The following is a 27,703-nucleotide window of genomic DNA, read 5'->3' as shown; positions in this document are numbered from 1 at the left end:
AAGCACTTGATGATGAGAATGCGCCGCTGCGTACCAGTGAGTTGTTGTTATGCATCCAGTTGGCAAGCACCATTTGTACCAAGGACCTCACGGTTCACGGTTGCGTCTTGGGAAAGTACTACGACTCGGGGCGAGTACTCGTACCGCACGACCTCCAAACTTGACATCATTCCGTGTCTGGCAACTGGCATGCTCCTCCCTCGCAGGGTGCACGGAGCCCTGAAATTGATCCATGGATGCCAGATTCATTTCTGCGCAACTGCGTCTTTCACCTCGGCGCCCAACGGGGCAAGGGCTTCCTTGTCGTCCCGTGGCGACTAAGTCTCACCAACACACGACCCCTGCCTATTTCCAAAATTCTTCTTGACTGGAAGTTGACATCTGTCATTGATCTTCCTACCGTCAACGAATTGCCGCAATGCGCATTTCCTAACGCCCTCTTAGCATTCCATCGCATTCCATGGCGCGTGGACGCGTGGGCTTTTCGACTTCCGAAGTACCAGCGCTTACCGCCACGACGGGTGAGCCCTTCTGAATCCCACTGAACCAATCCCACCACTACCACGGAGTTTTGTTCTCACTTTCGACAACGATGCCCGTATGTCTCCGTACCTGGAAGTCTTTCTCTGTTTCCATTTTGCCCGCTGGCCCCTGCTAGTTCCTCCACTCTCGCCTTTTCCCGTCCCGTCCTCCCGGTTCCGTCCATTCGAGCTTCTCCGTCCGGGGTGGCCTGTCTGTGCCCTCGTCTTTTTTCTCTCTTGGGGCTCCCTTTTTGTGTTTGGGAGAGATAAAAAATCCATATTAATTTCACACTCAGCTGGGCACCAATCCTCGCCCACTAGAATTTCACTCATGCGTAGCACGATTCCGCGCTCATCGTTTCGCTCGAGCAAACTTTTTCTTCTTCATTTTAGCCCTGGAGTGGTGAAATTCGCTCCTCGAGTTGATAGGTGGTTAGGCTACCGAGGGTGTGAAGAGGGTGTGAGAGTCACCACCACTGCCACCACCACCTCTGCCTAACTCGGCTGCCACACATTCTGACTACTGGATCACATATATATACACCGGGACCCTACTTTCCTTGCCCACTCATCGCCTCACGTTCGATTTTCTTCTTCCGCCTTGCATTTGCATCTCCTATCCGAGCCTCGTCTTGGTTCATTGGATACATTTTCAATCATCTGTTGTCCTCTGCAGCCCCCCTTCTACATCTGTCCTCTTGCACGCTGCTACTACGTCGTTGGGCACCAACGCATCCGTTCCTACGGCTGGCTGCCGAATCAACACCAACCCCTCATACACAGATCACAAAGCCATTGTCCACTCATGCCCTCGCATCAGAAGCCTCTGCCGAACTCTGGCCGGAGGGCCGAGCCTGGTTTGTCACCTCGTGGCCCCTTGGTAGCCCCCACGACGGCAACTGACAGCCTCTCGGCAGCCCAGGACCCTGAGCAGGCTCTCCGTGATGCCATTACCACGGCCCAAACGGAGCTCAACAAGGTCGTCAGCGAAAAAGACCGCCTCGAGACGGCATGCGAGCACCACAAGAGGCGTGCCGCTGAGAGTGCCAACAATGTCCTTACCCTTAGATCGCAGCTGCAGTCCGTCACGGAAGACAGGGACAGCTACAAGAAGAAATACCAGCAGCAGAATGCCCTCAATGAAAAATGGATACAGAGCTACCAGGCTTTGGAGGCCAAGTACAACGATCTCCTAGAAGCCTACGATGAGATCAACTCCAGCTCCGGTAGCAGCCCCAACACGTCGGTGACGGACCGCTCTAAAGAAGCTCGTTCCTCGGCCAAGAGGGACGACCGCGGTCGTACCCGTGACGGGGATCGCGAGCGTGAGAAGCGTGAGAAGAGAGAGCAAAAGGCTGAGAAGGAACGTTTATCCAAGCGCTTTGAAGACCGCCGGCCGCCCCCTTCGAACCGCCGGAGCAGCTTCATTGAGGGATGGGGCCCCGGCGGGAGATCCGCTTCGGCGAACCCACATAACCGGACCCAGTACCCCAGCGGGTCCTCCGGCCGCACAGCACCATTGTCACCACCGCATGGGGCCCAGTATGGAGGTTACGCCGCCCCCAACGTCCCACGTTCAAATCCAAATCCTCTCAGTCCGTCTGGTGTCTATAGCAGCGGGAGCAGTGCCGTCTACGATGAAGACCATGAAGATGGCAACTACCGTCCGTACCCTATCCCGCGGTAGACACACCTTGCGAGACGATCTCTACCGGATCCGCCACATTAGTTTTACACCCGTGTATTACCATCTTGACTGCCTGCTACGCTTGAGTTCGTCTTAGCTGCAGGCAGCGGCAGATGGTGTATGAGTCGTCTTGTGTGCCCCCCGATATCACTCTGCAGGCCGGCGGGGTCGACCACCTTTTGACCGTATCTGCAACCTCGACTTCATGTCGGGGTAATCCGCCGCATACAAGATCGGCCTTCCAATACTGTTAACTCCGCACCACCGCCCTCCGCTTAAAAGGCGCCACCATCCACCGATCGTGTCGTCTCCGCCAGCAATCGATTAGATTTCTTTTTTTTTTTCCCTTTAGGGCTCTTGCATTTGCTCAGCGCAAGGATTATCCAGCCTCAACGCTGTGACCCAGTCCCGTTACCACCCCCGGTTCATTATCATGAAGCTTCACCCCTCCCTTCCCGCCAATCTAGCTGAGTGGGCTCAGCGTCAACCCGTCTTCTTCACCGGATCGGCAGCCACCCACGGCCGACACATCAATGTCTCTCCCAAGGGCCTTGCAGATTCGCACTTTGCCGTCTTGGGACCTAACCAATGCGCCTACATCGACCGCACCGGTTCTGGTTGTGAGACGATTGCCCACGCCTATGAGAATGGTCGCCTGTGCCTCATGTTTATGAGTTTTGGCGATACGCCCCGCATCATGCGACTCTTTTGCAACTCAAGCGTCGTTGAATGGGATCATCCCCAGTTTCCGGATCTGACCCGTCGCATTGCCAAAGGCAAGCGTGAGGCGTTTGACGGTGCTCGTGCTGTTATTTTGTGTGACATCTGGCAAGTCCAGACAAGCTGTGGCTTTGCTGTTCCTCGCGTCAAGAAGGGCATATATGCACCGGACGAGGATGCGCCCCTTGCAGTTGAGGATGTCCTACGTATGGGCAACGATGCCGACGGCGACAAGCTCAACGAGCTGGCCGTCTTTGAGACGCGCCCGACACTTGACAAGTGGGCCAGCGGCAAGGTCGAAGAGAACAAGGTGATCGAATACCAACGCCGGAACAACATCTACAGCATGGACGGCTTGCCGGGCCTACGCAGTGCGAGGCGCGATATTGGACAGCGCATGTTCCTCGTGGACACTCGCGCTTGGGCGAGGAGAGTGGCTGCTGAGAAGGATACCCTAGCACTTGGTTTTGGATTGGCCGTCTTTTTATATGCTATTCTGGCCTCAGTTGGCGTTTTGTAGAATTTTGGATGGCTTATGGAATCTTACGATTGATGGGTGACGGAATATTTGGATTTATATAGACTTTTACACGACCGTCATGGTTCAGCAATGATTCCAGGATGATATTTCTCACGTTGATCCCACCTGCTGGCATAGTGTTTGTGATTTGCAATCATATGACTCAAGCGACAAACTGGTCGCTTCGTAGAAGTGACACGATCCTGGGGGCCTCCTGATGATTCTCACCAAGACGGCGACGACACCTAAATGCTTGCAGGCATCCGGCGGTTAGCCACAGGTTGAGATTAAGATGAGCGTGATCCATACTGTTATTACTATAGAAAATAAACAACGTGCCTGTATCGTCCAAACTCGACTGGCACGACGCGGTCAATCTCTCCTTGCGTCGGGGCTGCCGAGACCATCTAGAAAGCGACGCTGCTGCCTTGTGGCTGGTGGCGGGCGGGTATACCAAGCTTCAGCTTTGGACAACTCTGGGGGCAGAAACTGATGCCCTGGTGCTCTTATCGCTGTTTCGCATTGGTTGTTAACTTGAAGACATATTTGCCTCTCAGCTCGCTACCTCAACCGCCACCTGCGCCGTTGTTGTTGGTCGATGGCGCCGCAGGCTGGGACTTGTCATTGCCAGTATTCTTACCACCTCCTCCACCGCGTCCTCTTCTACCCCGGCCGGAGCTCTTCTCACTCTTCTCCGAAGTGTTAGCCGCGCCAGAGCCACCTGCTGCCGCCGCCTGACCCGCAGGCTTCTTGTCCTTGCGCTCCAAGATCTGGACGGAGCTCTGGCCAACAGTCACGGGACTGGCGGCAATGGCCTTGACGAGGCCGCCATGCTCTGCAAAATCAACATAGGCGAAGCCCTTACGCTTGTCAATCTCCACCGTCGTTACAGCACCGAAAGATTCCAAGGCCTCTTTCAGGGTAGCTTCATTAGCCCCCTGGGAAGCATTGACATGCTTGACAAAAGCCCGGGTGGCGTCTGGACTGGCTTGTACCGTCTTCTTCTGCCCTTGTGACTTGTTGCCAGAGGCTTTGGGTCCGTTTTGTGCGGGCTTGGCCTGCTCACTGTTTGCAGGCTCTGGCACCGCCGCAGACTGACCGTTCTCGCCCTCGGGCTTCTTCTTGAGAATCACTGGAGGATTGGGAGGAGCAGCGGGCTGAGTCGATGTTGCCTCAGTGGCCTTTGCCTTTTCAGCGTTTTTCCCGCCTCGATTCCGGCGACCTGACTGTGTTTTGGCTTTGGGTGCTTGTGATCCGGCATCTGAAGGAGCGGGCGAGGCTGGTCGTTCACCACCCCCGGTGGAGCTCCCGCCGTTCCCAGCAGGGGTTGCATCTTTGCCAGTCGTGGCCTTTCCGTCGCTCTTGGATTCGGAATCGGCCTTTGCAGCGTCTTGGCGGGCTCTCCTGTGAGCACTCCCAGGGCTGAGGCCGAGATCACGCTGTAGAATGCGAGCTGCTGCTGCGATACCCGCGCGGCGGCTCTTAGGAGCGTCGGCATTGTTGGCGGCGCTGATCTGGCTCGCGGCGTTCTTGGCGGCTTCGGCGGCTTGCTCCGTTGCGGCCTTCTTGGTGAGTATCTTGACCGTCTCTTTGGGCTTATCGCTCTTGTCGTCTTTGGAAGCCTTGCCTTTCTTCTTAGTGGACTCGTCTTCCTTGGAGCCTCCCTTCCCCTTGCCATCTGATTGGGCGTTCCTGGCAGATTTCTTAGATGAGCTATCCTTGCCCTTGTTGGCCTTCTTCTCCTTAAGAAACTCGACTAGGGGTGTTGTCGTGACCTTGGATTCTGCCTTGTCTGCATCCTCGTCTTCGGCCTCGATATCCTTGGGCTGTGTCGGGTTGGCTAGACTCTCCAGGAAGGCCATGAATTCTGGGTCTTGATCAATGGTACCCTGTCGGGTGTCAGTCCGTCGCTTGTTGCTGGGGACCTTCTTGTAGCAACAAAACTCGACGGCAGGGGGCCCAATCAGCGACGGGCTGGTGAAGGTGCCCTTGGCGTCCTCCCAAGTTTTGGAACGAACAACCTCGCTAAGTGGCATGATGTCATCCTTTCTCATGACGTGAATGTATGCCCGGCTGGGCCGAGAAGGCTTGGAGAGGCTTGGTAGCGTCGTTAGTTGTCATCAAACTCCCGAGTTTGCATGGGTCCTACGCACTCTTTCGAGACCTTCCCCGGGGCATAACTGAACCAGTCGACCTTGCCTTTGGAGACCTCCCACTCAGGCCCAAGGATAGAAATGAATTCTTCCTCAGTCATTGCAGGCGGAAGCCTCCGCACGACCAGCTTCTCGCCCTCGTTCTGAGGTTTGGTCCTGGCCGGCTTGGTGGTCTCACTCTGATCTCTGGTTAGTCTGGTAAAGATGAGAATAATGGGCACTGGATTCAAGTCACCTTCCCGGTCGTTTCGCTTCCCTTGTCCTTAGCAATTTTATTGGCGGCATTCTCCAATCCCTTGCCCTATTGATGTGAGCGCAGAGCATAAAAGTCAGGTTGGCCTGGACAGCCAAGCACTCACCCTGGCAGATTCGTTGGCGGATCGAGGTCGCCCATGGTGTCCCCTCCTAGGCGGCGCTTGAGGGGTTGGGCCTGACATATCTGAAAAGGCCTCGAAGGCGCCGCTGGATCGTGGGAGCTGGGCCTCTATTGATGACGCGAGTGTTGATGGTACGGATGGGTGAAAGTTCAAGATGCGTTGGTGGTTCTCGATGATGCCCCACCAAAAAGATACTGTGACGACGGTAGTAGGTACACAGGGAGACCACACTGTCCACAAAGGGGATCACGTGGCCAACATTGGGGGTTGGGCGTTGCGTCGCGCAAAGCACACGAAGAAAAGAATAGCGATCAATAAAAGTCAGTTTCGCCGTACTGGTATTGTGACAATAGTCGTTCCCATCAAACCAGAGGTTGGTGCTGAAGATGATGCATAGGTTGATTTGATATAGTACGTACGTTGTACTCGTACAGCCTGGGCACAACGGGCGGCCAGGGGATCTGTTTGGTGCTTCCAGTATATATGGCCCACTATCACTCACTACTGGGAGCCCCGCCATGGGGGCGTCACAACACACTGACTGACCAGTGACCACTGACCACTGATGACCCAGCAATCGGCCTCCGACGTAGGTAGGTGTCGACCTGATCCCACTTACCAATACCTTTGTTTCGAGTTCCGGCCTCATCACCTTGGTCAGGCAAGGGATGCCTTAACATGACCACACCCGTACCTCGACCGGGCCCTGCCAACCTGGGGCCCAATTCCGGCCTCGATGAGTGGCTCGAGGAGGCAAAGCAGTGCAAATACCTGCCCGAGCGGGTCATGAAGGAGTTGTGCGAGAAGGTCAAGGAGATCCTGATGGAAGGTGAGGAGCGCCGCCCACCCGCCCGCGCCGCTGCCCAAGGAGCCTCCAAAGACCCCAGGCTGACCACGCGCCTCCAGAGTCCAACATCCAGCCCGTCTGCACTCCCGTCACAGTCTGCGGCGACATCCACGGCCAGTTCTACGACCTGCTCGAGCTGTTCCGCGTCTCGGGTGGCATGCCCGGTGACACCAACGTCCAGGCGCCCAAGACTTCCACCACCGTCATCACCTCGGAAGACATTGAGCCCCCGACCGAGATCACCAACCCCAAGCTGCGCAAGAAGCTGCGCTCCTCGACCGACAGTGCCCGTGCCGAGGTCGTCGATGATGACGCCGACGCCCCCCGCCCTCCGTCCGCCGACTCAGCCGTCGTGACCTCCTCCCAGAGCGCCGACACCCGCTTCGTCTTCCTGGGCGACTTTGTCGACCGAGGATACTTTAGCTTGGAGACGTTTACGCTCCTCATGTGCCTCAAGGCCAAGTAGGACAACACCCCGCACCTGGAAACACCTCTACTACGGCAGCGACTGACTCTTGTGTAGATACCCCGATCGAATTGTCCTCGTGCGAGGCAACCACGAGTCCCGGCAGATCACGCAAGTATACGGCTTCTACGAGGAATGCCAGCAAAAGTACGGCAACGCGTCGGTGTGGAAGGCCTGCTGCCACGTCTTTGACTTCCTCGTCCTGGCGGCGATAGTCGACGGCGAGGTCCTGTGCGTCCACGGGGGCCTGAGCCCCGAGATCAGGACCATTGACCAGATCCGCGTGGTGGCGCGTGCGCAGGAGATCCCCCACGAGGGCGCCTTCTGCGATCTGGTCTGGTCAGACCCAGAGGATGTCGAAACGTGGGCTATCAGCCCCCGTGGCGCCGGATGGCTCTTTGGTGACAAGGTGGCGACGGAATTCAACCACGTGAATGGCCTCAAACTGATTGCACGAGCGCATCAACTGGTCAACGAGGGATATAAGGTAAGCCGTCCTCCTGCCCCGCCGACAAGCGTAGCCTAGCACAATGCTGACGATCCATAGTATCACTTCCCAGAAAACTCGGTCGTGACCGTTTGGTCCGCACCTAACTACTGTTACCGATGCGGCAACGTCGCATCCATCATGTCTGTAGACAAGGACCTAAGCCCCAAGTTCAGCATCTTCTCGGCCGTGCCTGACGACCAGAGGCACTTGCCGGCGAGCAGGAGAGGGCCTAGCGACTACTTCTTGTGATGAACGACGTATATGTCATGCATGGTTCTGGAATGGGTTCTGATTGTAGACTAGTATAGGGTATAGATACCCCGTGATGTCTTGAGACGTACAATGGGATGACGGTTTGGGTAGCTTGGGTAATGCGGATAGTACAATTGACTTGCGTTTTTGGCGACTGAGGGGGAGAAATGTGACGGGCGAATGTGGGACCACGGTCAAACATTCGACCATCAACAACAAAAAGACCATGAACGTATAAACTAGATTAATACTGCTTTATCTGACCGGTCATATCGAGACTCAAGCAGCGAATGTGACGTACGTGTATCGACCTGCCGTACCCTTGCAGTCATTCAACGCCTCGTGCCAATTCTAGCATGCCGAAGCAACGGCAGCAAAACCCCATCCTCTCCGCCATCACCACCTGGATCGCTTCCGTTCCCCCAGCGGGACAGGAGGCTGAGGGCGACTCATGGCGCGATGACCTCCTGAGCAAAGCGCCCAAGCGCTTCACCATCTACGAGCCCATGGCACTCCTCCCCGCCGGCAGCTTCACCCAACCACCGTGGGCAACCTTGCTACCGACCCTCGGCGACGATGCCTGCTCGTCTCTCTGGTCCCTTATCTTAGACCAGCTATCAAGGAATTCAGGATCTATGTTGACTCACCTTGCCATCACCGAGGGTATTCCCCTCCATAGAGAGGGAGAGGAGAAGGAGAACGTCCTTAGGAGCCCCAGTGGCCTGCGGATGCTGTACGGTGACTTCGGGCCTTCCCAGACAGAAGGCGATGAGGCCGGATCACAAGATTTTGAACGAGCCTTGTGGGTGTCGACAAAGCAGAATGGTATTATGCAGACTTGGGCGCCGCGCTGGACCATGTTCAGCCGCGGCAATGTCAAGGAGAAGGCGAGGCTGCTGGGCTTCCAGAGCGGCAGCAGCAGCAGTGACAATGATGGGGATCGCTGGGCTGTGGACCTGTATGCCGGCATCGGGTACTTCGTCTTCTCATACGCTGCGCTGGGGTTCAGGGTCCTCTGCTGGGAGATCAACCCCTGGAGCGTCGAGGGCCTACGGCGGGGTGCGAGAGCGAACCGATGGAGTATCAAGGTAGTCAAGGGGGACGAGCTTGCGCAGCCAGTGGAGGAGATCATGGCTGGAGGAGAGCAGATTGTCGTCTTTCTCGAGGACAACCAGCGGGCTCTGGGCCGCGTGGAGAAGCTACAGACGTCGCTCGGGATGGCGAGGAATATCGAGCATGTGAATTGCGGATTCCTCCCGACGAGCGAGCCAACGTGGAGGATGGCGTGGGACATGACGGGCGAGAGCGCCGAATCTTGGCTGCATCTGCACGAGAATGTAGGCGTCGACGATATGGAGAGCAGGCGGCAGTCTCTGCAGAGCAGGCTCGAAGACTGGGCAGCAGCCGACCGCGATACGCGGATACCCAAGGCCACGCACATCGAGCAGGTCAAAACATTTGCCCCGGGTGTCTGGCACTGCGTCTTTGACGTTCATAGTACACGGCCTAATAACACATAGCGCTGATCCCATCATTCCATGTCCCAAGTCTCTATATCCGATGTCCTAAAGTCGTTACTGTCTCTATTTCTAATTATTGTTGCCTCCGGAACTTGGCCGGTATGTTGGCCTCGATGACCGACTGCTTCTCCATCTCCTCCAGACGCTCCTGGGCCTTCTCCATCTCCTCGTGCTTGCGGAAGTGCTCAATGTCCTCGGGGTGTGTTAGGTCCTCGAGCTTGGTGTCCTCGCCATGGTACTTCTCCCAGTGGTGGATCTCGTACTCGTACTCGTCGTCACCGTGGTGGCCGGGCCCCGTGCCCATGTCGGGCAGCCTCTTGCCCGAGGCCATGAAGTCCATCCACTCTTGACGGCTGACGGCGCCGTCGCCGTCTGTGTCGAGTAGCTTGAGAAGCTGTTCGAGGATCTCATCGCGCCGCCGCCGGGGAAGGTTCTTGTTCGACTCATCCATCAGGCCGTACGTGCGGAGCAGCTCGTCGCCCTGCCACTTGCCGTCGCTGTTGTAGTCGTGGAGCGCGAAGAAGCCACCGGCGTCCCAGGTATCCGCATGGTGTTCCTCTTGGGGGCTGATTAGGCAAGATAGACGCCAAGCTGGGGGGAGAATTCGAGGGCTTACCGGCCATGTGCTTCGTCATCCAGTCGGCATTCTCGCCTACGTCGGGGGCGCCGTCGGTTTGGCCGTGATCGCCGTGGGCGGCTGCGAGGCCGACGATGGCGGCGCCGATTAGAGTTTCGGGGCGCATAATACAGTAATTAGAACAATATTAGAGTTATAGTGCAACGACAGCGATTGATGTTGTACAGGCTTGTTTGTAACTGTGTCTTTTCTTCAGACGAGCGGATCGGAGGATGGGAACGTGGCAGGCGCCAGACGACGGATCGACGACATGTCGTCAGGGGCCAGGCGGCGAATTGGGGGTAGCTTCTGGGAGCTGATCCCTGCCGACCTCCGACCCTGCCTAAGGTATTCTTACTTCGCGCCTGTATGGGCCCTGCAACGCAACCTACTGATACGAGACAGAGAGTTCCAGCAACATCCCTCCATCTAGACCCTTTCCCCCCAATAACGCCGAAAACATCATATGTAGAAAGAGTCGTCTAGGGAAAAGAAAGCCGAGACTGCGAACGGCTCAATTTGTTAGGTGTCTCAGATTAAACCTGGGGGAGATGGTCGGATTTGTCTAGTACCCTCTGAACCCCCATTGAACGCGTCCGTCGCGTCTCTCAGTGGAATCGCCAGTTCGCCCACCAGTCCACCACGTGCATCACCATCGCCGGATCTCAACCCACAAGATGAACCGACAGATTGAGCAAGCTCTGCTCTCGCTGATGCCAAGTTATGGCTCCGATCTACCGCCGTCTCTCGTGGGGCTCGCCAGCTCGCTCCACGCACAGTCTCGACTGAAGGCGAGCACCCTCAAGGCCGAAGAGGAGATTGCTCGTCTCTATGCCTGCGCAAACCTCGCGTGCGACAGGTAGGTCCTCTCACCTGCAGTGTCTAGGGAGGCAATAGCTGACGTTAAGCAACCGCAGGCTGAAAATCACCCTCGATCTCCCGCCGATACAGGCCCGGCCGCCCATACCGCCGCGGATATACAAGCGCCTCTACACGCACCTTGACCACGTCCTCCCCCAATCATCCACACCTGCGCGATCGAGGCCCGCCCGCGTACGGACACCCAACTCCAAAGCCTTGGGCGATGCCCCATCCGAGCAACGACCCCTACCCTCCCGAGGAACCCCGACCAAGGAACAGAGCCTCTCCCTTTTCCGGACGCCGTCGAAGGGCGATGCAGGCACACCCGCGAGATCAACAGGCAGACGACGTGCCGCCGTGTTGGGGATAGGACTGCGGCCGTGGGTCAAGCCTGTCATTCGGTATCTCTGCTCCGAGACGGACCAGCCGAAACTCGCCTCTACACTAGTCGCCGGCATGGATGCCATCACCATGCCCGGGGGGAAACAGACGGATGACCGGTGGGTCGTCGAGAACTACACAGCGCTGCTGGCAGCCATCTTCTGGTGGACATGTGCCCGCGCCAGAGCCGTCGCGAAAGGGCCAGAGATAGCTGTGCGCGAGCCCTCGCTGCAGCAGCGGAGGGAGATCATCTCACTACTAACGCAGGCACGCAAGACCATCACGGTCACGGCCACAGACAATGAGCATTCATGGGAGTCCTGGGCCGATATAAAACCTAGGGACTTCAATAATGCAGTAGCTACGATCGAGCAGCGCTCGTGGCTAGGCGACTGGTACACGGGAGTGGACGATGTCATGAAATCGGCTGACTGGGACAAGGCGGATGTACCGGGGGACGATGATGCAGACCAGGTAGAGCCCATACGGGTTCGGCGGGCGGACACCATGTTCCAGGACAAGTACGACTATCTAAGCGAGGCACGGGTGGCAGATTTCAAGGCCTGGAAGGCAGAAGTACTGGCCAGGATAGCCGAGAGAAGCGCAGGAGGAAGTGCCATGGAAATAGATACCCAATGTTAAGTACAGATGCAAGAAGTATGATGAGTACAAGATCGCAGCAAGGTTCTTCAGCTGAGCTTGCCGGGAACAAAGGGATGTCCCGCGCTCAGACCACCATCCACACTCCAGGCCTGGCCATTCACATAGCTGGCCTCGTCGGTACCTAGGAACAATGCCACACGGGCGACCTCATCGGCGTGGGCGCCGCGCTTCAGAGGATTGAGCTGGCCAATCTTCTTCTGGGTGCCGCGGGCCCTAGCAATCTCAAAGACTGGTGCCGTCATGCCCGTCTCGATGAGGCCCGGACAGATAGCATTGATACGGACGCCGGTGCCCGCGAGCTGGTAGGCGATGGTCTGGGCGAGAGAGATGACGGCGGCCTTGGAGGCCGAGTAGGCGCTGGGGCCGGCGTTGGAGCGCAGACCGGCGACGGAGGCGGTGCCAATGATGGAGCCGTTGGGCGTGGGCTTGGAGGAGGATGTCTTCTGCATGGCTGGGGCGGCGTGCTTAGCCGCCAGGAAGACGCTGGGTCGGGTCAGCACAGCACGGCACAGCAAACAGCTCCGATGGTGGAAGGGCATAGGGCTACCTGAGAGAGTTGATTCTCATTGTTTCCATGAAATCTTCGCCAGTGACTTCAGTGAAGGGAGTTGGCATGCCGGTGATGCCCGCGTTGGCAAAGAAGACATCGAGGCGACCGTAGCGCTCGAGGGCATCATCGACGACGGCCTTGACCTTGGCCTCGTCGGCAGCGTCAAACTTCCATGCGTGGACATCAACCCCGGGGTATGCGGCGGTGATTTCCTTCTTGTGCGTTTCTAGATGAGAGCTGTCAAAGTCGCAGACGTAGATGGCCTTGGCGCCAGATTCGGCGTACTGATGAGCCGTGGCGCGCCCGATACCCAGCGGCGAGTTGGCGCCTGGGGCAAATTAGCGCCGTTTGAGCTTCAAAGACAATGGAATGAGGAGAGCCTTGCCTGTGATGATGACGACCTTGCCCTTGGCCCGCAGAGAGCTAGAGCCCGCTGCCACCCTCGTGATGGGGGGTAGATCCGACTTGAGTTGCTGGCCGATGGCCGAGATGCGGCGCTGCGCTTGGTCCGACATGCTGAGATAATCTAACAAAAATCTAGCTCAAATAAGAATCAAATAGGCTAGTTGCAGTCATTCAATCATGAGAATCATCAGTTGAAAGCATTGAGGTAAGTTGGGACGACTAGGTTCACTTGGGGAAGGACGTGGGGAGCTCCTGGGGACTGGAGATGCCGAGGCAGCTAGACCCGCCAAGGTACCCGCTTCCCCGTACTAAATGTGCGCCGAATAAAGTACCCTCTTAACAACTCTCGTCCCTATTATTTCGTTCTCCAAATGGGCCGAGGGCCATCAACAACTTCGCATCACCACATCACTAAGGCAGCAATGACAGAGTGAGCGATGGCCGCACCACTCAATTGTCCCTGGATTCACGCCACGTGAACCCCTGGATTCTTCAACAGAGCCGCTTCTATATTTAGAGCTCACGTGGTGTTGATTTACCATGGACTCAACCGACCTCCTCTGCATCGAGAATACGAAGAGGCTGTCTTCTCTCCGCTTTACTGGTGGCACCGTGGTCAGCCATAAAGTCTCCTGTACAGGTCTCCCATCCAAGAACTGGAAGCTATCTACCATGACGCACCCATGATGACTTTCTAGGCTCGGGGGAGTTTCCTCGCGAGGGAGCTTCGGGTACCCGCGTCCGGGGTTAGGGTAGTGCGCACTGCCTTGGCAACTTGGCTTACCGCCTCTCTCTGGACTCGAGATGGGCTGGCCGGCATCCTAGCCGCTAGAGAAGCCATAGGCCATGGCCCAGCTCTCGAGATGGAGATTCTCGCGCGCAGAGTGGGCGTCGATCTCTCGCCGCGTCACGACGAGTGGCTTCCGAATAGTGCGTTGTGGGAATCAATTTTGTGCAACCATCCGTTGTTGATTGCCAGTTGCTCAAACTCCAAGCAAACCCCCCACCGCACTTGGTAGGAGAAAAATGTGTGCTTCCCAAAAGAGGACGTCGAACAAACGGATAAGATGATCACCGTCTGAGAGCTCATAAATGATACATAACAGTGCCGACGGCTATGCGGAGACGGCAAACGGGATATCTCTGAATCTCAAGTACATCCAGATTTCGAGTCCAACAATCGTCCCACCCCATTCACGCAAACGTCGCAAACTCGCCGAGATCATTGGGTGTGGGCCATCAAGGTGGAACCATGACACTCTGTACCAAGCGGTATGAAAATGAATATGCGCCCAACGCGTGCGCTGATATAGTGCCATGTTGCGCAACAACTACAGGCTGGGCTATCTTTCAGCCCTCTCCGGCTGTGTACACACGTGTATCTTTCCCTCTTATGCCGTGCTACGGTTCAGCGATTGGATGGCGGGTTCAGTGCCTGGGGGCGTCTATCGAAGCCAACAATGAGCAATGAGCAGGTATGGACTTGCCAACGGTAGGAAGCGGTACGAGGGAAGTGAGTACTTGGGCTTAGACGACATGGGGTGCTGGACAAGAGGGCCAAGGCTTCCGCAACACCCGCATGCAAACGACTACTCAGTCAACGTCAAGACAAACCTCTCTCCCGAGTTTGCTCGGCGGACACGTTACGGGACGACCAGGCGACCACGGGCGTTCTCGTAACAAACGGGGTCCTGCAGAGCCGTGTAACGGGAATTGACCCGAGTCCTGGCCTTCTTCATCGTGGCCGCACCTATACTCTGACAACCACCAATGGTTGCGTGTCCATCTGGGTTAGGCGGCCAAGAAGATCGTATAGGGCCCCGATCTGTCAAGCAGTCTCATCAGCTGGCAGACAGGGGAAGCCTCCCACCTACAGCTGGCAGCTGTCTGTTTACCGCCTTAACCACTGATAGACTCGCCTTTCTCCCACTATACTTAGACAAATCATATTTACTCTTTCGCCTACCTATCCTCTCATTAGCTCTTCATAGCGCCATCATCCTACACCTACTCTCCACTTTTGAGTTCTAAATCAGCGCCATCATCCCCCAACAAGCCCATCTCGATGGAGGATGACCTTTGCAGCGACCGGTCATGGGGGTTCCTCGCGACAGATGTGTCGGACGTGCCCGCGTGCGTTTCCGAGTGTCGTCAGAACTTCTTGAAGACACTGATGTCCCAGGAAGAGACATTCCAGCGCGTGTGTGAGCGCCTCTCAAACAACAGCGCCACGGACGATCAGGAGGAGGCCTTTTGGGTCCTCTACTGCTGCGACTCTCAGCTTTGCGGCGTCAACAACCTGGAAAGAGAAGGCCAGGATCGTACGTTACTTTCCCAGGCCTTGTCTTGTGTGAGGATAAAAAGGTTAACACGACAGTAGCCAATGTCAACTGGGTCATCAACGCTTGTCAGAAGTATGTCATTGTCCCATCCAACTAAGTCAAGGCATCCGCTCATAGTTTCACAGCATTGGATACAACTCCATTGGTGACCCGGGACCTCCAAAGCGAACATTCAGCTGCAGCTCTACTACATTGTCAAGTGACGAATCGCGATGTCAGAAGAAGGCACCAAGTCGGACCACGTCACAGAGCCAGAGTCTAGAAAGCAGTCCCACTCCAACCACTTCAGATTCTACTTCCATGGAGACATTGGCGCAATCCTCTCTTCGTGATCCATCCCTCGAAGAGAGCCTCAACCCTAACAAGTCGAACGATGACCAGTCAGGCTATTCAGGGGAGCTTTCCATCGGAGTCAAAGTGACAGTGGCACTGTCTTCCGTGGTGGGCGCCCTACTCCTATCCCTAGCTGTCTTCTGCATCTACAGATACAGATCCAAGTCTCCAAGTAGACGGTCAGATCTCCGCCAGCTGATCAAGCGCGACGCTCCGCCACCGCCTCGAAGCGAGTCTCCTACACCTCTCGTCTCTCCCACAATCTCACGCACGGGGCCAGATGGCGCGCCTCTAACACCGCCGCCGCCGCTCAAGGAGCGCAAGATGCTTGATGTCGGGGTCAGCAGTCGCCCATCATCCGCCGGTCAGCCGCAGCCCCGGGTAGGGCATGGCTTCCCAGCGTCTCCTGTCTTTGCACCTACGATAAGCAAGCTTGTCCCTCGGCACGAGAGGAATCCTAGAGCCTACGGTGCTGGAGTCTTCCCGCCCGTATCGCCGCTTGGATCGATGGCCACCGCAGAGGGGAGTCTAAGGAGCGTCTCCAGCAACCCAACGATGACAACGATAATAACGACAGCGTCCCCCTTCTCCGCCGCGGCTATGAGTAGCACTGAGCGTATAGCAGCCACACCCCCGAAATACCCATCACTGCGCGACCTCGCTCAAGTCATTCCCAGCCCGGGCCCGCCGCCTACACGGGCTTTGCCTTGGACACCTCCTCCCAGTGGACCGACGACTCAGCCATCCACGGCCGCGTCCTCGATCCGCCACGGCGACATTGGTGTGGCCATCGGGGTGGTGACGCACAATCCGGCGGATGGCGTTGTTCTGGAACAGGAAGCGCGTGACTTGTGCGAGATGACGAAGCGGTACGGCCTCGAGGCGCGTAGCAGTTGGGATAGCTGGGGAGGAGGAGTCGCGCCGGTGACGGCACATAAGCGGGGTTTACAGAGTCCGGTGATGCAGGAAGAGGATCTAGAGAGACTAGGGGGGCGGTACTGATGGCATGGCCAGCATGGAGATGGTGATTGGGAACGTAAAACCGAAATAGCAGGCTATCTTGGTGTCTTGGGGTCATCCAGAGTAAGGGAGGTTTAGGAACGGCAATGCTGCCTTCCTGGTCACAGGCCAGAGTCAACCACATGATTGGTGTCGAGTGGATTACTATGGCGTATAAAGTTTATATACCATCAAACAGCGTGAGGAGAATCAAAACATGCGATTGACTTGACTGAGGGTCTCTCATATAATACCATAAGGGTATTGATCCCCCATATCACAAATATACGCCCATTCCAAGGTCTCAGATGCCATGAGCCTTGAGCGAAGTCACCAGATCCGTTATGCTCTTGTCGAACGGAATCCAGTCCAGCCCCAGCAGCTTGTCCGTCGCACTCACGTCCCACCTGAACGTCTTGTCCGGCTGGGGCCTCTCGCCTCCCTGGACCTCCGGCCCCGGCAGCCTGTCTGCGTACTCGGGGAAGTTTGCGCGCACCACGTCGGCGATCTCGCGGTTGGAGAAGTACCCGGGGGTCGTGAACAGCCTCCTGCCGCCCAGCCCGGGGTCCTGCATGGCGCGCACGTGCGCCCGCGCCACGTCCCGCACGTCGACCCAGATGGCCACGGGGCCCTGGCTGGGGATGCCAGCCTTCCACTCGCCGCGGAGGAGGCTGACGACGCGGGCGTTGGACTCGTTGATGGCGTCCAGCGAGGGGAGGTGATGCGCCACGGGGCCCAGCACGAGAGGCGGGCACACGGTGACCAGGTCGAAGCCGGGGGCCTCGTCGCGCACAAAGTCCCAGGCGGAGCGCTCGGCGAGCTTCTTGCTAACGCGGTAGGCCGTGGCGGGGGAGTTGTGGATGTCGGCGCGGGTGCTGGGGTTCCAGGAGGCCTCGGTGAAGGTGTGGGCCGGGTCGAGCAGCTTGGACTCGTCGAGGATGGAGGCGAAGGACGAGGTGATGACGACACGGCGGACGGCGGGGGCAGAGCGCTTGATGGCGCGCAGGATGCCTGTCGTTCCCACCACGGCGGGCGTGATAAGCTCCGTCTCAGGTTCAGTCCACTTGAAGTGGAAGGGGCTGGCTGTGTGAAGGACTGTCTCGAGCCCAGACGCCTTGACCACCTCGTCAAAGGCGTCCTCCTTGGCGATGTCTGGGATGACGACCACCTCGAGGCGGTCGGCCTGGTCCTTGTACGTGTCGCGGATCTTCTGCGCCTTGTCCTCGGACCGGACTGTGGTGACGACAGAGTGGCCTTGCTCAAGGAGCTGCTCAAGACAGTGAGCTGGTGTCCAGGTCAGCTGGCGCTCAGGCGGGGAAAGGGGTTCGTGTTGGTTGATTCTCACTCACCGGCGATGAAGCCTGAGCCACCTGTGATCACGGTTAGAATGGGTGTCAAATTGAGGGGCAGCGAGGGGCTCACCAGTAAGGAGTACTTTAGTCATTGTGAATTATGGTGAGTACCGAGTTAGGTATTATCTGTTTGGGATGAAGATTTCTAGATGTGGGCTGCTGAGTACGTCCTGGAAGATAATAGTGACTCTTGTTTGAACAACAATAGATAATAATCGCCTAATCGTCCCGCATTTGACGTCAACTGCTGCTGCTGAGGGTCACTGCTGGATTCCCCTCTTCCTCCTCCTTGCGATTGCGGAGGCTCATCGTCCCCACATTCACGACGGATCTTAATGGCGCAATCGCAGCCCGTCCAGGGTTTGTAATGGTCACCTTGGCTGTTGGATCGAGTATGCTTTGTAAAGGCCAGGGGTCCCCTCTGGGTTGGACCTCACCAACATCGGTAGCGCAATACCGACAGGCCCCGAGTAGTTGATATGTGGTAAAATTAACAGAAGAGTGAGTATGCTACCGTAGGGGTTTCTCTTTTTCATGTACACGCTTCCCTTGCCCATCTCCCCTCCCTTTGCAGTAATGCAAAAATGCAATCCGTCCGTCTCTGCTACTCCGACAAACGCGCCGTTCCCGTGTTCATCCCTCTCTATACCCTGTCTGGGCTTCAACGGTAGGCAACTTCACCCTACCGTGGAATCTCGCTTGGTCTGTATAGCTGCCCCACTTCTTGAGCAGTGTAGTTATGCTGTTTTCGTCACCTCGTACCTCGCAAGTCCCTAAAGCGAGATGCCTGAAAATACTTAAGTGACTCACAAGGAGCCAAGCAAGGAACACATCCTGTCCGAGTGGCCACCAGGCTGGACGGGACATAAAAAACGTACTACTCCTCGAGCTTAGCTGCTCAGGCCACCGGAAGCGCTACCAGCAGTGACGGGCGGAGGCGCCGGGGCCTCCTCCGGAGGCTGAGGTTGAGGAACACCGCCCAGTGGTGGCTCTGGGGCGTCGGCGGGAATGGGCATCAACATGGGCCCGGACGGGACGACGGTTCGACCGGGAAGCGACTCGCCGCGAATCACCTTCTCCACCTCCGACTTGTCCAGCGTCTCGTACTTGACAAGCGCTTGAGCTAGGCGATCCAGCTCTTTGCGCTTGTCCGTGAGCAGCTGCTTGACGTCTTGGTAGGATTTCTTCAGCGTCGTCCGCACTTCCGTCTCGATCTTGGATCTCGTGTCTGAGCTAAGGTGCTCGTACCGCTTACCATACTCAACGGGTCCCAGGGCGGCTGACATGCCAAACTTGGCCACCATTGCGAAGCAAAGGTCAGTGGCATTCTCCAAGTCCTAGGTAGAATTAGCACATGTCATCAAAAGTTTCAATATCTGGACTATGACTCACCGCTGAGACACCGGTCGTCACCTTGTCGTCGCCGTATTGCAGCTCTTCGGCCATCTTGCCGCCCAGTGCCACCCTGATGTTGGACATGTACTCCGCCGCAGTGTGCGAGTACTTGTCCATTTGGGGCACGAACGCCGTATGGCCCAGCGAGGGGCCCTTCGGGAGGATGGTGACCTTGTAAAGGCTCGAGGGGCTCTCCTTGTCGAACAGCTGAACCAGGGCGTGGCCAGCCTCGTGATAGGCAGTCATCTCCTTCTCCTTCTCCGTGATGACCATCGACTTCTTCTCGGAACCCATCGTGACTCTGTCGAAAGCCCAATCCATATCTTGCCTGGAGACCATAGCAGCCCTAGCTCTACTAGCTTTCAGGGCCGCGACGTTCAGCATGTTCTCGAGCTCCGCACCGGAGCGTCCCGGAGACCGAGCGGCGATAGCTTCGAGGTTAACATCGGGGGCCAGCTTGATCTTCTTGGCGTGGTGCTTCAGGATGTCGATGCGGCCACGCACATCGGGAAGGTCTACGTTAACATGTCGGTCGAATCGTCCGGGTCGGGTCAGGGCCTTGTCGAGCATATTGGGTGTATTGGTGGCCGCAATCACAACAATCCTGGCATCCTGATCGAACCCATCAAGCTCGGTCAGGAGCTGGTTGAGCGTCTGCTTGGCATGTGCCTGGTCCCTAGGGTTACGTTTTCCACCAATAGCATCAAGCTCGTCGATGAATATAATAGCTGGTGATTTGGCCTTGGCGTTGCTGAAGAGGTCTCGGACACGCTTGGCTCCGACACCGACAAAGATCTCGTCGAACTCACTGCCGGACATGTAGAAGAAGGGAACACCAGCCTCGCCTGCAACAGCGCGAGCTAGGAGTGTCTTTCCGGTACCCGGCGGTCCCACGAGGAGAACACCCTTGGGGAGCTTGGCGCCGAGGTCAGAGAACTTCTCCGGGTGGCGCAGGAACTCGACAACCTCCTCGAGCTCGTCCTTGGCCTCACTGCAGCCGTGCACATCGCTGAAACGAGCAGTCTGCTTCTCAGAGGTAACTTCGGAGTCGTTCTTGGCGGTCTGGGGTCGACGGAAAGAGGACATGACCTCGATAAGAATGGTGACAGCCGAGAAACACAGCCAGGTGAAGACGATAAACGAGGCCACGAACTTGAACCAGCGGAAGACAAGAGAGGCGGTCGACTCCTCGAGCACCACGTACATGGGCTTGCCCTTGATGCCCCTGGAGGCATCTGCAGAGCCCATGTTATGGCCAACCGCGTTGCCAATAGCAGAGTCAAGTACAGAGTGGTGGTTGCCAGGCGCAAAAGTGCTCGTCACGCCCCCGCCTCCATTGACAGCATGAAGAGCTCTGTTGTAGATATCCTCAGTGGTTGCGTTGGAGCCGAAGCGGCCGGACTGGTGCCGGGAGACGACGATGCCAGGCATATTGGCGCGCAGCAAAAGGTTGTAAAAGGCGTTCTGCAAGTTGGCGTTTCCCGGGTCCCGGTTGGCGTGGGCTTCACTGTTGGCGAGCTGGTTGCGCGCAACGCCGTTGACCGTGCCGTACGCCCTCTGACCGGGCGTCGCAGGCTGGGTACCAGTGTACTGCGATGCGCTCGACATCAACCGTAGATAGCCCATGGGTGTAGGCATCGAGTGCGCGATGGGTCGTAGCAATTGGGTCGTCGTAGAAGAGGTCGACTGAAGAAAAGGCCGTGCAAGGATCGGCCTTGCTGCCATTAGGCCGAGGCGGCTCATTTGCGGCGCCGCCATGATCTGATGCTCAAGTCAGCCAAAGGTCCCAGAGATGGTAAACTGGTTGCAACGGTTGCGTGGCTTTGGATACTCACCGGTAGCCTGAGCCCCTTCGAAGCCATCCTGGACTCCACAGCTCTACCTTCCCCCCAAAACAGTGGAACCGAAAAAGAGCGTAAATAAAATGATTAACTTCTGAAGAAAAGCGGGCGGTCGAAACACTGATGTCACGAGAGTGTGACAACGCGCGCACGGTGAAGGAACCGAGCGCAATTGATGTTGGTTGATTCTCCTGACGGGGTGAAAGAAGGCTACAACCGCGGCTAGGTCATCGTGCGGGAAAGCGTAGAGCCCATAGACGCCAGTGGTTCTAATCGACCGCGGAGTACGGAGTAAAGTTGCCACTTGCTCGAGTCGTTCGACAGCAACCAGTCCCAGACGTCGCCCACTACGAGGCTGGTGGCTTCCAGGTTCTCATGTTTTCGACCGTCCAGGCGTTAGTCATCACGGCTCAACAATAGTCCGCTCCCGGGTTCTGCCGAAGCGCCGACATCGCCGACACAACCGCCAGTTCCAGAAACACATGGAAGCTTCAACACCGAGTTGGCGCGTAATATACCTTATTCTTGCTTGTTTCACACAATAACTTCATCGCCCATAGCACAGCTCAATTTCAGCTCCAAATCAGTCAATTTTCTAGAGAATGATAAAAATTTTGAGATCATATATCACGCTCATTATTTCGTATTCGTCAAACATAAAAACTCATCATAACCATCACCACCACCAAAGCCCCTTTGACACCAGATGAGCTCCAAAACACCCTGGGGGGTTCCAGCATCTTTTCAACGCAAAGCACAAAATGCCGCCCAAATTTGCAATAGGATCATCGAGGCCGCGTGACCAGGGTCGATGCTGCTCCAGCTCAGATCAGACAGGAACAGTTGTGGCCCCACCCTGTTGACCGCGAGGGTATCTCCCTCCATCTTCCAGCGCTGGCAAAAGTGGTCTTTTTTTTCATAAACAAATAAGCCGTCCCTCTTTTTTTCGTTCGAGATAATTACATTTCGTTCAAATATGTTGTTGAGTCACCATTCGAGTAGATATCCGGAAACAAGGCGAGTTTCGCTAGTGAGAGCAGTATGCGATGCAAAGCGTTCTAGAGGCTTTCGAGCCTAGCGCTGGGTAGCTGCATCGATATATCCTCGTAGTCGAGCTTCGGTTCAAGGTAGAGTCCATAAAGGCCAGAATTGAAGATTGGCATGTGTCCAATAGTAGAGACCTCTACGGGAGGTTGATAATCGGCCCAGCCCCTCGTCCTCAGGTCTGGTGATTCTTCATGGATATGGGATATGACATCCGGATGTGCAGGTTCCTGTGATGGAAAACACATCCACCTTTGAGTTGGATCGATCTGGTGCGAAATTTGCTGTGTGTACTGCACAAGAGGCTGGTACTCATCCGCAGACGCAGCATCGCAAAATGAAGACGTCGCTGAGCTGGTTGTTTGTGCAGAAAGCGCGTCATCGTTGAAGCAAGAGCTTTGATATGATTTTGCAGACAGATTTCCCGGGCTCTGCTGGTCGCCAATGTGCATTTCCTGTACCGAGCACGAAACATCAACTCGGAGTCCGCCTTCTGGTTGGCGGCTGGTGTAATAACCTCGCGGGATCGTATCAGGTTCCATGTCCACGATACCTGGGTTTCCTTGCTCTGATACATACATTGGTATCCGGGTTATGCCGGGAACGTCCTGGGGTCCTTGCACTCCCGGGGTCTGGCCCACTGGTGCCATATCAAGGGGAACCACGTTCGCTGGTGGCATGGATGGGCGTCGTTGGTATCCGTGTGGGATGGAGTACTCGTCTTGATTCTGCACAATATCCGCTGAGTGCATGCTTCCCAGTCCTCCACAGGGCGAGACACCTTGAAGGGGCCATGCAACACCAGCTTGGACACGAGGCGTGTGGGGGGAGTCGACAATATCCGACTCCGTGTCGCAGGCTTCCACAATGTCCTCCGAGCAGAACTCGTGCCGATGAGTCCGCCTTTGATGTTTGACCATGGTCGTCTTCCGGCAGAAGCTGAATATAAGTGTCAGTAATGATGCTATCTCTCTTCACTGGGAATACAACCAACCTCTTCAGGCAGCCATTCTGGGTGCATTTGTAGGGCCGCTTTCCCGTGTGCATTCGACGGTGCCGGGCTAGGCTGGAAGACTGTGGGATTGTTAGAATGGGGATGAGATGAAATATGCGAGCCTCCTACATCTGAGAAACACCTTCCACATCCCGCTTGCCTGCAGACATGAGGCTTCTCGCCGGTATGAGTCCGATTGTGCACTGTCAAAGCACTCTGCTGTATGAAACTCTTGCCGCATTGTGGAAATTGGCATTCATACGGCCGCTCGTTGGTGTGGATTCGGTAGTGCCTCTGCAAATCTGATTTTCGATTGAAGCTCTATACAACGCCATTAGCCCACATCTGTCATACTGAGCGTCCTATCTCACCTTGGTACAAGAGGTCCAGTCGCATCGGAAAGGGCGAGGGTGTGACTCATTGTCGACGGACTCTAAGGACTCCATGGCACTTATATGGTTATAATGTTTTGTTAAGAGGTGCGAGATGGTAACGTGTGGAACCGGAACCGAAAGGTGGAAGTAGGCTTGTCGGTCCTCTGGAGCCAGCTCTTCGAAAAACAACCGAGCTAGACGAGGCGAAGGAATATATAAATCAAAAGAGGGTGCAGACCAAGATTGTTTTCACACCATGACCCTAGAGAAGACTCCAATACGACAAGTAGCACGTCTCGGATGATTTCAGCTAGTTATTGGCGAGGACAAAGGGAGTATGATAAGCCAAAGGTCCAGTCTTGACTCCCCACATATGATGCAGGCAAGGGAGACATCTGAGAGGTTCCAGGGTCCCAGGGTCCCACAGAAGAGGGAGGGATATATACTAGTAGAACCGGTTCTCGATCTGATGCAGGGAGGTCAATGGTAGATCATGGATGTGACGGCTGTGGTAAGGAGAAACACAGAGGAACGGGCGAGAGTGGGGATGGAGGACGAACAACGAGACACTTGCCCGTTTAGTAGGTAGAGAAAGAGCCATTGTACGAAAGTATCCAACTCATATGCCAGATGAGCCAGATGTCTGCTGGAATAAATAAGACACGCCCCAGCCGACGTAGTTCGGCGAACGCCAGAGTCGTTGACAGGCTAGGTTGCCCTGGCCATTGCTAAACAATTCTGGGATGACGGGAACCAGTCTGGGGAACTACTGGGCCCGGCAGCGGGGAGAATCCCGGCATACGGCACAACAGAGCCGCAGAAGCGCACGGATAGCATCAGCCAGACGATTGGAAAGCAAGCACTACGAGTGATCGTGCGGATACTCTGTACGGAGTACGTATCTCTCGAGCTCGAGGTGTAGTGCTGGGGCCCAAGGTGTGAAGCTGGAGGATAACGACACGCTGTGCTGCACCAGGCCCAAAGGGGGCGCCTGTGGGGGAAACTCAAGAACATGGCATTGGCCAGAGTATTCTCCGACGGGGATGTCTTCACCTGAGCCCATCCACACAAGAGGTAACACAGTGCCTGGGAGATGGGACACTGCCAACGGGGGCTTGAACAAGGTTGGGCGCGTGCAGGACTTGCTGCAGGCTCCTGCAGGCCGGGATGGTTGGGGGAGGGCCGAGCAAGACAAGTTGGCAAGGTTTGGCATGGTTGTCAAGGTTGGCAAGGTTGACGCAGGAAATGGACGGAATGGGGTAAAGAAGTGGGCATGCATTCTCCAAAGAGGCAATGACTCAATAAGGGAAAAGAGCACGCCAGCAAATCCAGATTGAAAGTTATAGGTGACGTTGGCGATTGGCGATAGGCGAATGACAATGGTTGCCATGGGTGAGACGAAGAAGTTGCGATCAAACTATTACTGTACTTACAGGGGTCTGAGATTGAGGCGAGTCAGGTGACAGTAAGTACGTGCTTTCCAGCTCTCATTGTATTATTGCTGGCCACAGCCACCTGTCTCAACGTGGTAATCGTCGGCGGCTGCCTAAACTCCCCGCTGCACCTTCTCCAAGCATTCGACTTGCCTGATTACGGTTACCTAACTGAGAACAACACCTCAACACGCCGATCGCTGTCAGCCTCAACTCAATCAACTCAGGCTGGAGAGACCTCCAATATTCCTCTCCACCATCGGCACTTTTCTAGGGTGCCACCCAACCAGTCTACGAGTACACATTACCTTGGTACCCTGATCTTATTTATCGATTCACGTGGATGCTTCACAGCATCCACGTGAATCATTCTTTACCTTCCGCCCCCGCCATCTCTACAGACTCAACTAGCAGGCATCCCTGACAATTCGGCTGTACCCAATTCGTGAACATTGAGACGCATTATGTCACGGCACCCTCGGGAAGGACGATTTATCTGGGACACTTGCCCCGCGTATTGTGCGCCTACCTATTAGCTCAACGTGGGTTACATACTAGGTACGGTATTACCAAACCACTGCCCACCAGGTGCGAAGCACATACTTACATTACATAGTAGTAACAAGTGCCGAGGGCTTCGCAGCTTTGAACGGGCAAGTAAATGAAAAGTTTTTGCATTTTTCGACTTCAGCAAGCCGACAATCTCATTACGAATTTGCGAGCATCTCTACGGCCCGGGGCTTCTTAATTAGCTACTTGTCACCACTTTTCGCTGCCGCATTTGCCAAAGGATCTTCTCTAATACGAGATGGAGATGAACACACTGATCAGAAACAATCTATCCGAACATGTGTATACGTGTGGGTTTGTATCACGTGGGTACCGCGCAACACTTTTGCTTTTGCTAATACTCCCCGCACTAGCACCCTTCCCAGCTCACTATCTATCACCACCACCCATCCCTAGGATGGGGACGGAAAGCAACCGAGGAGACTGTTCGTATTAATATACGTTCTATCCGTACTCACGCAATAATTGCTTTGCCTTGTAAGAGGCCGGTCGTTATCGGCCTCAACTTTCGCAGGCCCGCAGTCGAAGTCGGAGGCAGCATAGGCTCGGCATCCAGGGGCGAGCTTTTGATCAAACCCTTTCCCAAGTGGCCCAGCCTGCGACAGCCGTTTAAAACTCTTGCGCCGTCTAATTTTACAATTTCCGTTAGTAATTATCTTAGCGTACGAGTACGAAACGCACCACAACGTACAAATACTGGATCTTTGCAACTCGTGCGCAAGGATCCTACGGCTCGGCCCGACAGCATCGCCAACTATGAACTGCCATGGGTACATGGCTAGCTACCTGTATTCGTACATGGACCCACGAAACCCCTTCCAAAGGGTATTTCTGTCACAACAGTGATGAAAGTTCGCAGGATTTCTGCTCAAGGTCTAGCTCATCGCTTCTCATGCCCTTTCTCTGGTCTCAACCGTTGATCGGCACCCACCTGACACACGGTCTAAACTTCGCGGAGTCTGTGAAACCAGGCTGGCAGTAGTTACATGGAGCCGTTGGGTAATGCCATCTTCGTAACCCCGAGAACTATCCGAACACAGCAGAGTTTGCCCTCCGGTCATGTTTTTCACCGCGGTGGAAGACGGCCTCAGAAGAGCTCTCCGTGATACTTCGGCCTGTCATTACGCATTATTGAGCTCGCCCTGTGTCAGTTTTGATGTACCTCATCGGCTGAGGCTCAACACATGACATGGACACGTCGACATGCAGATATGGCAGGCAACCAAGGTGGAAGTGGTGTGCCCAGCCCATCGGTTGCCTTCTGTATGAATTGTGGGACCCATATTCGTACTCGTACCAGCCAGCGATTCCCCGGGGCCTGACAATCAAGCAGTCGGCGAGCATCCATTACACAGCCATCGTACTATTTTCTGTCGTTCTAGACAAGGCAAGAGGTCGGCGCAAAGCACTCTAATACCATTCTACTGTGCCTCTCCTGGCCTGGTTTGGCCAAAGATTGCCGAGAGTGGTCTGAGACAAGGTGGCAATACTTGCCAGGGCACACATGATAGATTATGGACCCCGGCAGTCTTTTTTTTGTGCTGAGATCTGTATCCATCAGATCTCGGCCCTTTCCGATGCTTGCCAGCTTGCCTGTGCTGTCACACGGGCCTTTCAGCGGGGAAATCCTTTTCGGCGGTACTGGACGACAGAATCGGAGCCAATAGTGACTCGTTTCCGGCGTCACTTACCGCAGTCGTCGTTCGACAAGCCTCAGAGTGGTCAGAGGACATGGCGTAACTTCAAGGATGGGAAATGCGGTTGCAAGACAACAAGGGAGTAGAATAATTTTTCCTTCACACGTTGTCAACGCCTGTCTTAGGTGGGGTGGGGCAGAATGATAGCGGCACGCTCACCACAGTGACAAGAGCGGTTTCCAGTGCCAAGTCGCAGCAGATTAACTCTACTACAACGGTTGGAACAAATGACCTCGATTTGGTTTATCCAGATGCTGCACTTGGACTCGATCGACCAGATCGACCAGATCGGCCTAATGT

General features: G+C 55.7%; 11 protein-coding genes across 11 annotated transcripts; 6 read left to right on the top strand and 5 right to left on the bottom strand.

The window, feature by feature from the left end:
• Positions 1-1,326: 1,326 nt before the first annotated feature.
• On the top strand, positions 1,327-2,208 carry ACO1O0_006457 (uncharacterized protein; the record flags this gene model as incomplete). The annotated part of the gene is made up of 2 exons (XM_083195848.1): positions 1,327-1,378; positions 1,439-2,208. The coding sequence occupies 2 exons, from the start codon at positions 1,327-1,329 to the stop codon at positions 2,206-2,208; spliced, it is 822 nt and encodes a 273-aa protein (XP_083048864.1).
• A 205-nt stretch (positions 2,209-2,413) lies between these two features.
• Positions 2,414-3,448, top strand: ACO1O0_006456 (uncharacterized protein; the record flags this gene model as incomplete). Its single annotated transcript, XM_083195847.1, has 2 exons — positions 2,414-2,421; positions 2,596-3,448. The coding sequence occupies 2 exons, from the start codon at positions 2,414-2,416 to the stop codon at positions 3,446-3,448; spliced, it is 861 nt and encodes a 286-aa protein (XP_083048863.1).
• Positions 3,449-4,014: 566 nt separating this feature from the next.
• Positions 4,015-5,995, bottom strand: ACO1O0_006455 (Smg-4/UPF3 family-domain-containing protein; the record flags this gene model as incomplete). The annotated part of the gene is made up of 3 exons (XM_083195846.1): positions 4,015-5,545; positions 5,602-5,787; positions 5,961-5,995. 3 exons carry the CDS (start codon positions 5,993-5,995, stop codon positions 4,015-4,017), a joined length of 1,752 nt encoding a protein of 583 aa, XP_083048862.1.
• A 661-nt stretch (positions 5,996-6,656) lies between these two features.
• On the top strand, positions 6,657-8,030 carry SIT4_1 (type 2A-related serine/threonine-protein phosphatase SIT4; the record flags this gene model as incomplete). The annotated part of the gene is made up of 4 exons (XM_083195845.1): positions 6,657-6,807; positions 6,885-7,287; positions 7,349-7,778; positions 7,839-8,030. 4 exons carry the CDS (start codon positions 6,657-6,659, stop codon positions 8,028-8,030), a joined length of 1,176 nt encoding a protein of 391 aa, XP_083048861.1.
• A 359-nt stretch (positions 8,031-8,389) lies between these two features.
• On the top strand, positions 8,390-9,553 carry TRM12 (tRNA(Phe) (4-demethylwyosine(37)-C(7)) aminocarboxypropyltransferase; the record flags this gene model as incomplete). Its single annotated transcript, XM_083195844.1, has 1 exon — positions 8,390-9,553. The coding sequence occupies one exon, from the start codon at positions 8,390-8,392 to the stop codon at positions 9,551-9,553; it is 1,164 nt and encodes a 387-aa protein (XP_083048860.1).
• Positions 9,554-9,626: 73 nt separating this feature from the next.
• Positions 9,627-10,296, bottom strand: ACO1O0_006452 (nucleobindin SSP120; the record flags this gene model as incomplete). The annotated part of the gene is made up of 2 exons (XM_083195843.1): positions 9,627-10,111; positions 10,170-10,296. The coding sequence occupies 2 exons, from the start codon at positions 10,294-10,296 to the stop codon at positions 9,627-9,629; spliced, it is 612 nt and encodes a 203-aa protein (XP_083048859.1).
• Positions 10,297-10,846: 550 nt separating this feature from the next.
• On the top strand, positions 10,847-12,053 carry ACO1O0_006451 (origin recognition complex, subunit 6; the record flags this gene model as incomplete). The annotated part of the gene is made up of 2 exons (XM_083195842.1): positions 10,847-11,028; positions 11,087-12,053. The coding sequence occupies 2 exons, from the start codon at positions 10,847-10,849 to the stop codon at positions 12,051-12,053; spliced, it is 1,149 nt and encodes a 382-aa protein (XP_083048858.1).
• Positions 12,054-12,100: 47 nt separating this feature from the next.
• Positions 12,101-13,139, bottom strand: ACO1O0_006450 (uncharacterized protein; the record flags this gene model as incomplete). The annotated part of the gene is made up of 3 exons (XM_083195841.1): positions 12,101-12,557; positions 12,622-12,908; positions 13,023-13,139. The coding sequence occupies 3 exons, from the start codon at positions 13,137-13,139 to the stop codon at positions 12,101-12,103; spliced, it is 861 nt and encodes a 286-aa protein (XP_083048857.1).
• A 1,955-nt stretch (positions 13,140-15,094) lies between these two features.
• On the top strand, positions 15,095-16,312 carry ACO1O0_006449 (uncharacterized protein; the record flags this gene model as incomplete). Its single annotated transcript, XM_083195840.1, has 3 exons — positions 15,095-15,350; positions 15,661-16,085; positions 16,166-16,312. The coding sequence occupies 3 exons, from the start codon at positions 15,095-15,097 to the stop codon at positions 16,310-16,312; spliced, it is 828 nt and encodes a 275-aa protein (XP_083048856.1).
• A 695-nt stretch (positions 16,313-17,007) lies between these two features.
• On the bottom strand, positions 17,008-18,147 carry GRE2 (SDR family oxidoreductase; the record flags this gene model as incomplete). Its single annotated transcript, XM_083195839.1, has 3 exons — positions 17,008-17,987; positions 18,053-18,073; positions 18,126-18,147. The coding sequence occupies 3 exons, from the start codon at positions 18,145-18,147 to the stop codon at positions 17,008-17,010; spliced, it is 1,023 nt and encodes a 340-aa protein (XP_083048855.1).
• A 798-nt stretch (positions 18,148-18,945) lies between these two features.
• Positions 18,946-21,076, bottom strand: YME1 (P-loop containing nucleoside triphosphate hydrolase protein; the record flags this gene model as incomplete). The annotated part of the gene is made up of 2 exons (XM_083195838.1): positions 18,946-19,392; positions 19,448-21,076. The coding sequence occupies 2 exons, from the start codon at positions 21,074-21,076 to the stop codon at positions 18,946-18,948; spliced, it is 2,076 nt and encodes a 691-aa protein (XP_083048854.1).
• Positions 21,077-27,703: the final 6,627 nt, after the last annotated feature.

This window comes from Amphichorda felina (assembly GCF_050947745.1).
Source record: "Amphichorda felina strain 45539 chromosome Unknown scaffold_6, whole genome shotgun sequence".
Classification (NCBI taxonomy): domain Eukaryota; kingdom Fungi; phylum Ascomycota; class Sordariomycetes; order Hypocreales; family Bionectriaceae; genus Amphichorda; species Amphichorda felina.
Note: the sequence above shows the minus strand (reverse complement) of the source record. Positions and strands in the feature narration are given on the sequence as shown.